The following is a 15,115-nucleotide window of genomic DNA, read 5'->3' as shown; positions in this document are numbered from 1 at the left end:
AGGCTGGTGGGCCTCCCAACCCCTGGTGAATCTTTAATCTTTCTCCTTGGGCTCTCTCTGGTGTTGTCTTCTGGTCTCTTCCTCTTGTAGCTGTTTTGCCTTGTACATCTTCTGAGTGATGCCACCCTTATATCCCTGACCTCTATGCTCAAGTGTGCGCACTTGCACATGCACATACATTCATGCTCAGGTGTCCATAGTCAGTCACATATGCCCCACATCCACACACCTTTTACATCAATAAGATCAAGACTGCAAGTGATAGCCACAGAAGCCAATGGAGTAAAAGCCTGACCAATTAATTTACCCTACAGTGTTCCCTAAGGATCACTGCATACTTTATATTAAGAGATATTCATGAAGCTGCTCTGGAATAGAAGAAATGGCACTGAGTTTAGAATCAGGGTTAATAAGTTCATCCCCCAATTTTACCTTGTGTAAGGTGGGCAAATCTGAGTGTTGGTTCCTCATCTGTTAATGAGGATAACAATACATACCTCAATTGTATAATTAAGCAAAGTAAATTTGTAAAGTTCCTGGGCAGAGTTGTCACTTAATAAATGATTAAAAAAAAAACCTGAAATAATCCATTAAACAGATATTTGTTGATGACATGTTATGAGTCAGACTGTCCAGAAAAACTTATGAATAAGGGCCTTCCTGGTGGCTCAGCGGTTTAAATTGCAGCCCTATGAAGCTATCTGCAGCCACTGCAGCACGGCAGGAGTTCCATCCCAGGCACCCACCAAGGAGCTAACCCATATGGTGCAGCAGACATCTCCTGTCTTACCCACTGCTCCCCTCAGCAGTGTATTCCAGCTAATCTGCCTGTTCTGTTCCCTACTCTGTCTCTGGTGAATCCTCTCACCCCCCTGAACCTCTGGCCTGTACCCCAGTTCTTGCATGCATAAATAAATAAATCTTAAAAAAAAAAAACACTTATGAAGAAATGAACTAATTTTAAAGAAATCTCTTTTTGGGGGCCTCCCTGGTGACCTAGGGGTTAATTCTCAGCACTATGGCTGCTATGGCTTAAGTTCAATCCTGGCCAGGGAGATGATCCACATAAGGCACAGCAGACCTCCCCTGTCTTGCCTGCTGCTCCCTGTAGCACTGGATTTCAGTCAGTCTGCCTGTTTTGCTCCCCACTCTGTCTCTGGTGAATCCTCTCACCACCTACACCCCAGTTCTTGTATGCATAAATAAAAAAAAATAAATCTTAAAAAATAGAAAATAGGGCCTCCCTGGTGGCACAGGGGGTTGAGCACAGTACTGTGAGACGGTCTGCAGCCTCTGCAGCATGAGTTCTATCCCCAGCTGACCAGGGAGATACCTACATGGTGCGGCAGAGCTCCTGTCACACCCGCTCAGCAGTGTGTTTCGGTCAGTCTGCCTGTTCTGTTCCCTGCTCTGTCTCTGGTGAATCCTCTCACCCCCTGCACCTCTGGCCTGTACCCCAGCTCTTGTATGCATAAATAAATAAATCTTAAAAAAAAATAGAAAATGGCTGTCTGACAGCTATTTCCCAAACCAAATGCAAGGATGATCTAAGAAATTGTTTCTGGATATTTATGATATAATCACAAAGGACTTGAATTATTTGTTAAGTATCTTGTATAAACATGGGGAAAATAAAACCATGAAATGCACAACATGTATGCTATACTCCAGTAGGACAAGACTCAGAAAATGAGACTTGAGTCTCGTCAGCTTCATCTTAGACCCACTGTATTCTCACTAAATCAGAACAAGGTAAATTTAAAAACTGGGAAGTCACAATTTTAGATGAATTTTATGCACTTTTAATTTTTTACAGTTAATTCTCATAAATACCCTGTGACTAAAGTATTATGTTCCCCATTTTACAGATAAGGAAATAGAGTTCTGAAAGGTTAAACGTGTGTGAGAGGTCATGCTGTGGTGAGGACAACCCTGTTCAAACAAAATTCTTTCCAACCTAAATCCCATGATCTTAGGCTGATACTACTACCTTGCATCTTTATTTATTTATTTATTTTTTACTTTTACATAGAAGAACTGGAGTGCAGGCCAGAGGCGTGGGGGGTGAGAGGAATCACCAGAGACAGAGAGGGGAGCAGAACAGGCGGATTGACTGAAATCCACTGCTACAGGGAGCAGCAGGCAAGACAGGGGAGGTCTGCTGTGCTCATGTAGGTCAGCTCCCTGGTTGGCGATCTAACTCAGGCCTTAATGGTGATAGTGCTGAGACTCTCTAGGTCACAGGGAGACCCTAAGTTGCATCTTTAAAAAAGTAGATAAGCCACTTTAAATGTCCTCATAATCACAGTCTCATCTTACCCAAAACTAATGGTAAAATTAGGCTATTTGAGCATATGCTTGTTAATCAGTTGGTGGTAAGAAGTTGTTTTTATATTTCCCAGCAAATAATTGGTCTTTAGTGAGTTGGAAATGCTGTTCCTTTCTTAAGGAGGACTTGCGTCCCGGGAATCCAGCAATTTCTGACAGGGAAAGGGCCAGAGTCAACAGCAAAGAAAGTATACAACTGCCAGAATAAGCTGCCAGCAAACCATCCACACTGCCAAAAACAAATCTATTTTGCTTGGCATATGGGTTCATAATTGCTAAACAAGTAGAAACAGTAAGATGAGTGGGTTTTACCAGGTTGAAAAAAAAAAAAAAAAACCCATCAAAGCCGCTAGCATTTAAATGATCAAGCTTTTAATGTATATTTACAAACTAATATCAGATTTGATTATCATAAGTCAGGGGAAATGTAACAAATATGTTTTCAAATTTTATGGTTTAACGCTTGATATTCTTAAATACAGTATGGTTTACTTGGAATCATAGACTCAAGGCCATAGTAGGAATCTTAGGCCTTGTAACACTGAACCCTGTCATTTTCCAGAAGTCAAATCCACATCCTTAACAAGTAAAACGGCCAAAGATCACACCAGCCTCAGAGCCACATTTTGAGCCCAAATGTTCTCTCTTTTTTTGCCCAAAGTTATACAACTAACTATTGATAGAACTGGAAGTAGATCTTAAGCTGTCTCTTTTCTTCTCTACTTAGTATTTTACTATCTTAAAGAGGCATATGATTATCAAAGGCCAAAAAAAAAAAAATACAAGCTGATACATGGCAGACTGTATAATGAAATAGGTATCCAAAGGGAAAAAATAGTCATTAAATATAAAAAGTTTGTTCTATTTCAAATATGAAATTTATTTCATTTCCTGATTTCTCTTGTTTCTTTTCTAGAAACTCTTAAAAGCAATTGGGGAAAATATTCATTATTTCCTTTTGCCGAGACAGGTAGTAAATGCTTAAAATTGATTTAAGATTGAAAACTGTGTCCATACTTTCCCCCAAAAGATCTGTTTAAAGTGAACCCAATGAACTTTCTAAAAAAACACCTCCTTTAGTTTGTGATTTGCATTAGACAATTTCTAAAAATAATAGTTTTGGTATATGGCCTCAAGGAAGTTCTATCTTTTAACTTACTGAATTATAGGAGCTTTATTGTAATTTTTTTTTGCCAGTTTCCAGGCAAGTAAAACTTTCTAAGTTAAGTATGTTTTACACCTCAGTTCTATTCTGTATTCTACCTGTTGATAACATTTAGACAGAGTGAAGATTGGGGCGAATATCTGTAATGCAAGAGAAATGTGTAATGAAGAAGAGACAAAGATAATGTTTGTGTGCAGGCTGAGGGGCACCCTGGCACCCTCAAACTTGCACATGTGAAAGGGATTCTGCCACCTGCCACATAAAGACAAAATATATGCTTAGTGTGTATGATCTTTAATAGAATGTGCATAGAGAGGGAAGAAGAGAGAGCATATCGTTTCCCTGTGAAATATACAAAGTTATTCATCCCCTCATGGGTAAATGCCCAGACAAACAAGGTGGGCCGAAAGCAGGACCACTGAGGACCAAAAGCCTGCCACAAGTCTCAGGCACCTCCTGGTGGGGACCCATAAGAAAGGGGCAGGAGGGGCCAGGCAAGTCTGGAAGGAAAAGAACAAAGTCAAAATCGAGATAAAGGCTGCCGTTGTCAGCCTCCCCATGGGTCTCTCGCCCAAGTATGTACTTCCATGTCCCCCAGGTTCCTGGTACAAATCCAAGGCTGAGAAGCAAGTGGGTCCTTTTTGTGTCTCCCTCCCTGAGTGTCTTCTGTGTCTCCAGCATCCCCTCATCTCCATCCTCAATAGGTGGGGCTGGGAACAGGAGACTCCCTTTTTTTATGGAGATGCTTCTGTTGTAATAAAACAGAAATGCCTGATATGAATCAATAATTTTAAGACTTTTTAAAATTTAAAATTGTTTAAAACATAATTTTAAGATTATTTTGTCAAAACATTTTATAAAATCCATTGATCAAGACAAAATTCTAAGTAAAAAGTTGTTTTTGCCTCAGTGGCTTCATATTTGGTCACGTATAAGTCCTGCAGGAAGATTCGGCTGCATAGATTTTAAAAACTGTTGGAAACTTTGTCCATAAATTATATTTCAGTATCCCAGAGTGAAAACAGTTATTTCTTCTTGAACCTTTGCTTTCCCCCGTTTCTGCCACAAAATTTAAGAAAATATATGCCGTTTTCTCACCTAATCCTTACAACAATCCAGTGAGGCAAGAAACATAATTAGATAATTTGCCTAAGTGTACAGAGATACTAAAAGATGGATCCAGAATCCCTAACTTGTTAGCTAACTCAAGAACAAAGCTCTTGACAGCTACTGCATTATTCAGACTAAGTTCTTATGATAGACTGGATTTGTAAAATGGCAGACTCGCAAGAGAGTCTCCTCAAATATGCAAAGTCAGAAATGTTAGCCTTACATAGACCCACTCACAGTAGCTTATTAAATTTCTTTTTTTTAATGAGAATTCTTTTTTTTTTTAAGATTGATTTATTCATTTATTTATACAAGAACCGGGGTACAGGCCAGATGCGTGGGAGGGTGAAAGGATTCATCAGAGACAGAGCGGGGAACTGACCAGGCAGACTGATGAAGTACACTGCTGAGGGGAGCAGCAGGCACTGCAGGAGAGGACTGCGTGCCATGTGGGACCCTTGCCGGTGGCCAGGGATTGAACAGGCACTGCAGAGGCTGTGGGCAGCTTCGCAGCCCAGCACTCAACCGCTGCGCCACCAGGGGAGGCCCTTCTTTGGCTTTTGGATCCACAAAGCACTTTCACTGGGGGAAAGTGTCAGCCCTCCTGACATCAGAGTAAAAATTGACATCTTCTTTTTTTCCACCTATTTTTTTAAATTTATACAAGTTTGATTTCTCTTCTCAGGTGTAGTCCACATAAAATTCCCACCACCAAGACACTGGTGATCTGTCACCATAGTCTCTTGTGCTCTTCCCTCCCCTGTTTTATTCCTCTGCCTTCCCCTCCCCTGCTGAATGTTTTGTATTTATAGTTACCTGCTAGTTTTGCCTTTTTTTTTCCTGATTCTTGTTTGGTTCCCCTATATTCTTCCTATAAGTGAGACCATCCGATATTTTTCTTTTTTCTTCTGACTTATTTCACTGAACATAAGCCCTCCTTTTTACAGATGGCACAGTTTTCTCATTTTTGATAGCTGAATAGTATTCCATTGTGTGTGTGTATATGTATATGTGTATATATATATATATATATATATATATATATATATACCACATCTTCTTGATCCAGTCATCTGTTTTTGAGCTAGGAATATAACCAAAGGTCACAAAAATATTAATTGGAAAGGTAATGATAGACATCTCAGCCCTCATAAAGCCATGAGCTATATTGTTGGTTCAATTTTGTAGTTGAAGGAACAAAGATTTGAAAAGAGTAAAGAATGTGCCCACATCCCCTCACCGCTGGAGGCAGAGGCAGGATGTGGACTTTGCATCTGGCCTGGTCGCAGATCCCTGGACTTAGCTGCCACAAGATGCTGTTCCCAATGGCCCTGCATCTACAGGACCGTGACCCACTTCGTGGTTCTCATACTTGACTTCCCTCTGCTAACACCTAAACAGCCAAAGACCAAGCCAGTAGTTTAGATGCAGCAAGGAAACACCCCAGAACAGTTGTGGGATTCTCCTCAAGGGAGGAGGAGAAACAATTACATGCAATTGGAATTCCTGCTGAAGAGTTCTGAGGAGGACCTCCGGGAAGTATCAGTCAGTTCTGGATTAGTTGCTGCTTCTGAGGTGGAGCTGGGAGGAGCAGGGGTTAACCTGGGCTGATGGCCATCATGGGGGGAGCTGAGTTAACAAGTGCAGATTCCCAATGATAGGTGGGAGGAATAAAGCAGAGCTAGTAACAAAGGACTAGTCACCAGTGAAGGGGCCATTAGGGCATTTTACAGCCACTGCCTGACCTTGAAGTCTCCAGTTAAAACTGCAGTGGGAAGAGTCCTCCCTGGTGGTCTAGCGTTTGAGGTTTGAGTCTCAGTGCTGTCACACTGTAGCCTGAGTTCGATCCCTGGTCAGGGAGCTGACCAACAGCAGACCTCTCCTAGACTGTCCGCTGCTCACCTTAGCAGTGTATTCCAGTAGATCTGCCTGTTTTGTTCCCTACTCTGTTTCTGGGGAATCCTCTTGAATTCCCTACTCTGGGGAAACCACCTTTGGCCTACACCCCAGTTCTTGTATGCAAGAAAAATCAAAAACTGCAGCAACATTATTTGTGTTTGTCATAGTTAAAATAACAAACGACTTTTTTCTTTTTCCATCTGAGTGGATTTTCATTCTTTCAGTCCTGGGCCAAATTTTCCTTTTTCATTCAAATTTGTTGCCAACCCAACAGCAGTTTTACAGAACTCAACACATTTCAATAGCAAACACCCACTGATGTTACCTAGTACAGCTAGGTAATATTAAACATGCCTCCAAGTAGTAGGGAACTGAGCAGCTTATCAAGACACTTTCTTCTCAAAGCCCAAAGATAATAAGACATTGAAAGAATCTAAAGTATGCCATACCAAGACAAGTTGGAGGACGGAGGACCCCTAGATGAGCAATATAATAAATGCATTTCTGATACTATGAATTTTCAATATCATCTCTTTAAAAGGAAAAAATATATGCTGTTTCCATAGGAAAAGCATTACGGGGAATGGGTAATCCCTTTCCTGTTCCCAGGTCCCTAAATGTTAGAAATTATGTAATAGAGTCTAAAATGTAAAGAGATACCAAAGATTCTGCTGCAGTTGCAGTGTTTATTTAAATTTCCTCCATACCACCTTTTTTTTTCTTTCTCTCCCACGTTGTGTTCTGGGGTCAGAAAATATTCAGGGTTTACAACTGGAAAAAATATTTATATTATAATGTTATGGGTCCAGTCCTCACTGTAGCATAGCCTTGGTATTAGGCAGCACAGCTGAAAACATTGCATTTATTCCCTGTCCTGAAGTTTACAATCTCAAAATAAAAACAGTGTGAACATAAAATGACTCCACCAAGAGAAATTGTAATTATTCTGGCATCATTGGCAAGAGCCAACCAGTAACTATTTAGATTGCACCGTCATGGCCACATTTAAGCATCAGGGAAGAGATTCGGCTCAAGTGGTTCTTTGCCTTAAAACCTGCAACAATCGTTAAATACTTTTTAACTTTTAATTGAAAATTCTCCACAGCTGTAACTCTCTGTAACAGGCATCCTTAATGAGTGAAATAAGAAGTCTGGTAAACAAATCAAATGTAGGTCAAAAAAAAATCAAGACAATCTGAATGATCTAAATCAGCTTTTTTTGTTCTAAGAGAGAAAAATGATTTGCTGAATTGATGATTTGTTCATCTCTGACACTCAGTAGATATGGGGAAAGCAAAATAAATGTTTAGTACATATCCTATAAGTACAGAAATTATGCTTGATTGCAGTGTAACATTTTGTTAGCTATAAACCATTATATATTGAAAACCACTCAAGAATATGGGATCCCACATTTAAATGACTTTAAATAGTAATTCAGTCTGGCCTCTAATTTGTGCTCAGAATGTGGAAGAGAATTGGAAGATGAAGACCACAATTACATAAGCTTGATCCATTAGTGAAATTAAATATAGCGCACATAAACACAAAGAGTTTATTTAAAATAAATCAAATATCCTCATGTTGAAGCCACAAATTGTGAAATTGCATATGGTTTTCATACTAACACCAAAACTTTTCTATGGCATGTGCAACTGACTAACCTTCTTTCCACGGCCACTGAGTTCCCACTGAGCCAACCCACATATCAAATAAGTCCAGGAACACGCACCCACTGCTGATGCAATTCGTGGTCAGAGGACCGAGCATGGCAAGACCCTGCGGCCATTTTCACACAAAGGTCTCAGGACACAGCTTTTGAATGAGGTCAAACACTGAAAACTAATGTGGTTGTGCGTGATTGAAATACATTGTTGGGCACCTAATCAGAATAAAAGATCACGGGTGGTGAATCCTCTCACCTGCCCCCGCCCCCTGCGTCTCAGGCCTACACCCCAGTTCTTCTATGCACAAAAAAAAAAAAAGTAATGTCACTTCCTTTCTTGGTGTCCACTAGTTTTTCTAAGTATTTTGTCTTGTCGAATTGTTATCATGTAAACGTCCAGGACTTGTCTCCATCATTCTCACTTGATTTACTGCATGTAATTACCTAGAAACCTATTTTGCTGTGAGTTGTAATGGTTTGTCTTTTGTTATGGCTAAATAATATCCCATTGTGCAAATACTACACCTTCTAAGTTCAGTTTCTATCAGTGGGCACTTAGGTTGTCACCATGTCCTAACTATAGTAAATAATGCTTCAATAAATATTGTGGTGCATGTACTTTTTTGAGTTCATGGTTTCATGTTCTACAAAGAGATGCCCAAGAGTGGCATTGCTGGATCTTACAGTACTTTTGTCACTGGGTGGCCCCCAGGGAAAGGGGAGGTTCCAGGTTTTCTGCCCCACCCAAGGGAGGGTGGAGCTGAGCTTCAAGGAGTAGAAGCTAGAGAGGAGACTGGGGAAGGAAGGAAGCAGGATGAGGAGCCAAAAGGAGACTTGGAGGAGGCACATGGAACAGAGAGACATGTGAAGAAGCCGCACTTGCTTCTTGGTCCTGGACTGGTTGAAATAGATGTGGGTGGCAGCTTTTACCTTGATTTTGATTTGCTCCTGTCTCAGACGTGCTGGGCCCCTTCTGCCACTTTCCTATGGGTCCCCACCAGGAGGTGCCTTAGACTGTGACAGGCTTTCGGGTCTCATGGGCCCTGCTTTGGGCCAACCCTGTTTGGCTGGGCATTTACCCACAAGGGGAAGGTGCTTGATCTGGAAACTATATTTTTCCATTCCATATTCCTCCTCCAGGGCTCCTTCTGCCTCTCCATACTTCTTCCATCCTTCCTCCATTGCCTCTCCCAGCTGCTCAGCTGCACCCTTCCTTGGGTAGGGCAGGAAACCTCGAACCTCCCCTTTTCCTGGGAACCATCCTGTTGCAACTTCATTTTTTATGTTTTAAAGTAAATGCAGTTCTCTTTCAAAGTGGCTACACCAGTTTACATTCTCACCAACAGTGTGATAGAACTGTTCATTCCCTGCATCCCTGAAAGTCTGTTTAATGTGGGCCATTCTCAGTGGTGTGAGATGGCATCTCATTGTGGCTTTGACCCGAATTTTCTCTATTAAAAGTGATAATGGGGCCTCCCCTGGTGGCACAGCGGTTGAGCGCTGGGCTGCGAAGCTGCCCACAGACTCTGCAGCGCCAGTTCGATCCCCGGCTCCCGGCGAGGGTCCCACATGGCGCACAGACCTCCCCTGTCATGCCCGCAGTTCCCCTCGGCAGTATATTTCATCAGTCTGCTGTTCTGTTCTGCTCTGGCTCTGGTGAATTCTCTCGCCCTCCCATGCTTCTTACTGTACCCAGTGCTTCTATAAATAAATAAATAAAATCTTTAAAAAAAAAAGTGATAATGGACATTTTCCCATGATTGTTGGCCATCTGGATATCCATTTTGTTTGGTATCTTTTTCAAATACCTATGTAGAAAAGTAGAAGGGAAAAATACTACACAGATAAAGGGCTCTTTGAAACAGCTTAGTGCTTCTCTATTATGTTATTTATTTTCCTTCTGTACCCTTATTTTGACACATTAAGTGCAGGGTGTAATGTCTTTATGCGTTTCTAGAACTGGTCCATTTCCAAAACTATGTGCAGAAAGTAACAGAGGTAGGAAGAGAGTGAGCTACAGAGCCAGATCTAATCAGATCTAATCCTGGTTCTGTCTGTAAGGGCCACTGCCCTTGAACACACCCTGAATCTGAATGATGTATCTAGAAAATCAGAGAGTAAGAACTGCCACCATAGACTGTCCCATTAAAGCTATATGAAGGGACCAACATGGTATCTGCTCAGAACTAGAACAGTAAGTGGCAGCTATTATATTATATTATATATATTATATTATTACTGTTATATTATTATTACAAATTATGAGTAGTTATCGATTCTTAGATAAAATTTAAATAAATGACTTATTGGTATCAAAGATACTTTCTTCACCTCAATGTGCATAAACGCCTTAACGCCTTAACAGCATTTGGATATGAAATTACACGAGGTCCATCCATTAGTATGTTTATTGTATCTCTTTATCTTATTCTTTAACAGCTTTTGCAGATTTTCTACATATATATATATATATATACATATATATGTATATATATATATATATATTTGTTCATCTATTGCCCTCTGATCTGGTAGGAATTTGGAGTACTGGATCATAGGGAAAACATGAACTTTTGTGATTTTATTATTATAAATAATTTATATGAACAGGTTGTTTAGAAACAGGCTACCTAATCTCATACACAAAATTCTTGATCAGTGTTTTTTTTTTCTTAATTCACTGAGCAATAATAGCAGCTGTTTTTTTTTTTTTTTTTTTTTTTAAAGATCTATTTACTTATGTGTGGAAGAACTGGAGTGTAGGCCAGAGGAGCAGGGGGTGAGAGGATTCACCAGTGACAGAGTGGGGAGCAGAATAGGTGGATTGACTGAAATCTGCCATTGAGGGGAGCATCAGGCAAGACAGAAGAGGTCTGCTGAGCCATGTGGGTCAGCTTCCTGACCGGGGATCAGGACACAGTGGCTGGCGATAGCTTGATGGCGATGGTGCTGAGACTTTAATCCCTGTGCTACCAAGGAGGCCACTGGGAATTTCATGGTTACCTAATTTTGCCCTCCTCAGAGCTAAGTGAGTGATGGAGACCGTTACTAAGGAACTAACGTGCATTTCTGGTTTACATTGTAGGTGCGTCCACCTTGTTACCAAGTTTGCTTGGCTTACTTCTGCCTGCCCTCGGCGCCCTTGTCTACTTGGAATTCTGAATGTGGTGTGACAGCTGCTGTTCTCAGACCAGCTCAGAGGACAAACACCCCTGTGATGACTACAATTCCTTCCAATTCCTGTGGCTCCATCCTAAGGCAAATAAAGTATCCATTAACAAACTATCCAACTGATTTACAATACACGTTATGACTGAGGCATTCAGGAACCCTTTCATCCAAAAGAATAAACTTTTAAATGGATATAAAATGATTTTTAACTCGTTCCAATATGCCTTATAAACCACTTAACCTGATTCTGTGACAGTTGCATGATTTAATCCAATGGGACAAGTTACAGTGTTTAATTCTATAGGCTGTAGAGTGAAAGTAAAATCACCATACACAGGTGCTTTAAATTTAATAACAAGTTGTGAAATATCATAGAGGTTGAAATGTTGATTGTATGTGGTATATGTAAGAGTAATACAGTCTTTCGTACTATCTTCTCTGTTTAGGGTCTTGCATATTTTTGAATGACCCCTTTCATCAGGACATTTTGAGTTTTCTTGAAGAAAATAGAGTATAGCAACATAAATTCCATTGCCTAGATAATTTTACTGAATGATTTGAAAGATTTTGACTATTGAAGCCCAAATTCCACAATTTATCAGTGTTCTTATTTTCAAAGTATTTTCTAAATATTTGATTTTCAGAATCAGTAACACTTTTCAGTTAGTTTTTTAATGGTAAAGTCCACATTCCATATGAAGTTTTGTACTTCTGTATTCTATTCCGAAGTTATTTTATTTATGCTTTTCTTATCAATTTCAAACCATAAAAATCAAAGTTCTTATCTAGAGTATTATGATATCACTGTATTTATTCATATGTGATGATGAATTTTTGAAAGTGCTTCCATTTTTTTAATTGAGGTGTGACAGTCTCTACACAGCTAGGAATAAATGGCAGTTGTGTGAATATCAATTATCTAATACTGTCCTAGTATCTTTCTTTTTCTGCATCTAAGAAATGATGCAGTAAAATGTTTCTTTATTAAAGGAATGGGATAAAAAATTAGCTGTAGGTTGGAAAAACTACAGTATTCCTTCTTTTTAAAAATTTAATTTAAACTCATTGTTCACTTCAATGCAATACTGAAAACTGGCTAAAAGTACCAAATCAATATGTGCAAATGATACTTTAAAGAAAGGCCAGGAGGAGACAAATAATGTGTTTCTGCAATGATGTCTCTTACATGTTGGTGCTTCAGGTTTTATAGGTTGTGAAAAGGAAGATACACATTTCTTCATTATCCATGGTGTGCAGAGAAATGTGTTTGAGTGTGGATGTGAAAGAAATTGAATAATAAAGGATTAGCTGGCTCATGAAATGGTGCAATGTCTGATGATTCAAGAGGTATTATCCTATTTTATTAGCACAACCTTGCTAGCTAATTAGAGATAGAGTTTATCTTTTTAGAAAGGATACTGTATAGGTTCGTAAAAGAATATTTACAGGAAGCAAAATAGATCTATTACTACTTTACCCCTACCCCTTACCCCCTTTCTTTAATTTTTAATTTGTATAATTTTTGTACTATATGGCTATGTGTAAATGTTTAAAGCTTTCATTATGAAAATATCAATAAATATTTCATTAGTTTACATTTAACTCTATTATAAAATGAATCTTTTTAAAACAATAAGTGAAATGGATGATTTCCCATGGAAGTATGTCAACAGTCTTAAGATCATAAAATACTTAATTATTTGGAAACACACACAATGTCTTCATATTTTAGAGAAATGAATACTCTGAAAGCCTTCTGTACAAATGTTTGTGTTTTCATTGTTACATGTTTGGGTTTTCTTTCCCAGTATGAACCATGTTGGGCATTTTTATATAATTGGCAATAACCAAATCTTTGCATGTTCACCTTTTATTTCAATGTATGGCAATAAAAAAGCAAAACTGGTTAGATTTTGCCTGAAATGGTTCTGAAAGATCAGGAGACAGACTTTGTAGTTTGTTTACTTCATTTAAATTTGTGGCAGAGATAGGGTGAATTCAGTCTCATATACTGATAACTCAAGTCTCTCATTTCCTCATGCTATTGTACCAATTTGACTGGGACCATCAGTTTTAAACTGTTGTCAAACTAACTAATGTATCATCTGCTTTAAGATACAAGATTCTTAATTAAACTTTATATAGTTCTAGACACATCTGATTTTTCTTTGTATTTCAGGAAAGGTGATAGTAGTTTATTTGATACTGATAACTATTGAATTGACTTTTTAGTTCTTTTTTATCATTTTTCAATGGAGCAGTATAGGACTGTGCTTTGTCCTTTTTATGAATGAAAACAAATTATAAAGAAATAAATGTCTTACTGTTACCCAAGGAATGGCCAGTGTCCTGTCAATCTACCAAAATGAAAATTCGCTGTCAGAAGTTTTTCACTGTAAGTTCAATAGCATGGACTGCATCTTCATTGTTACATGGTGGGCCAGCATTTGAACTGTTCTATGAAAAGTATAGACGTGGACGCAAGACACACACACACACACACACACACACACGCAAACTGAGGTGTGCGCACATGCTGAAATACGGTCACCTGGTAAATTACTAATTAATGAAGATGTCAGTGAAAAGCATGCAATGCAGCGCTACACATGAAAACATGCTGTTAGGTGCTTACAAAGTAAGAGACTCATTTAACCCCAAACAAGTTGATACTCTAATAGAATTTGCATAAAAGCAAGACCACAGATAGGAATTTGGTATAGCGAATGCCTTCTCTGAGTCCTGAGGAAAACTGAGCCCAAACTTCTAAATCCCAGGGCCTCCTGTGTTCTACCTCACAACTTCTGTGTTCTCATTGTGAATTTGCACTGACATTCTGACCTCTCTTCCTTTTTCATGGGACTTGCTTCTCTCCTAGATCTTGGCTTCCCTTTTGGGTCCTGCCTCTGTTTCTCGACCTTAAGTATTGGATTTCATCTATTCTAATATTTTGCTTCTGGTATTTGACCTGGGATTGACCTCGGCTCTCATTCCCCAAGCTTTGGGAGATCAAAGCTGCTTTCTGTGGGAGTGTTTTCTGTGTTAGCGGGTCTCAAATTTGGGCTGTCCATCAGGACCACCTGAAGAATTTGAACAAGTGAAATGGATTCTCTGGGACCCAGTCCAGACTTATAAATCAGAATCTTGGGAGTGAGGCACAAGAATCTGTCTTTTAGGTTGTTCAGGAACACCTGACAGCCAGGTTTGGGAAAACAGCTTATCATGATTACTACAAGCTCTAGATTAACTTATTTTTAACTGAACCGACAATATCAGCATCATGTATAAGAAATTTCAACATCTTAAGAAAAAAAGGTCATTCTCTAAAAATGTTAATTTGCTCATTCATTCTTTTGGTTCTACAGTGTAAGAATCAAAAAGTTATGTACTTTTTCACTAACAAAAATGAGCCCTGATTTGTTTCTAAAACCCAAGCAACAGACTGAAGTTCACTTCAGAAGATTTCTTCTCTAAAGGAATGTGGATTACTTTTGCTTTTTTTTCTTCATGTGACTTGGAAAGTTAATTAAATTTTAATACTTAATTTCCTGAGTCTATAATCTTCTGGTGGTTGCTAATAAAAAGATTGATGAAAGGTGCCCATCCCCAACTTCAACATTTATTTTTCAGATTAGAAACTGGTTTTGAATGAGTTGACTTTAAGATTACTTGATAGGAAATCAAGGTTAGATTTCTACATTGTTTATTGTATTTAAAAAACAGGTATCATTCTTTAATTACTAGTGATAACGTGGTACTTGGGATAATAGCTGTAT

The 15,115-nt window shown here is 39.0% G+C and overlaps 1 protein-coding gene across 5 annotated transcripts in view; it reads left to right on the top strand.

Moving 5' to 3' along the window:
- Positions 1-13,692, top strand: part of CNTN1 (contactin 1) — a 397,546-nt gene extending 383,854 nt beyond the window's left edge. For all 5 annotated transcript variants that reach the window (XM_037514140.2, XM_054696300.1, XM_054696297.1 and 2 more), the window contains one exon: positions 11,254-13,692. In XM_037514140.2, coding sequence (XP_037370037.1) covers positions 11,254-11,330 — 77 coding nt within the window. In that variant the 3' untranslated portion in view covers positions 11,331-13,692. The remainder of the gene's footprint in view (positions 1-11,253) is intronic.
- The last annotated feature ends 1,423 nt before the right edge of the window (positions 13,693-15,115 follow it).

Source organism: Talpa occidentalis, unplaced genomic scaffold (genome assembly GCF_014898055.3).
Source record: "Talpa occidentalis isolate TD23 unplaced genomic scaffold, MPIMG_talOcc4v2.1 talOcc4.16, whole genome shotgun sequence".
Lineage (NCBI taxonomy): Eukaryota > Metazoa > Chordata > Mammalia > Eulipotyphla > Talpidae > Talpa > Talpa occidentalis.
The sequence above is the reverse complement of the archived record's forward strand: the minus strand, read 5'-3'. Positions and strand labels throughout refer to the sequence as shown.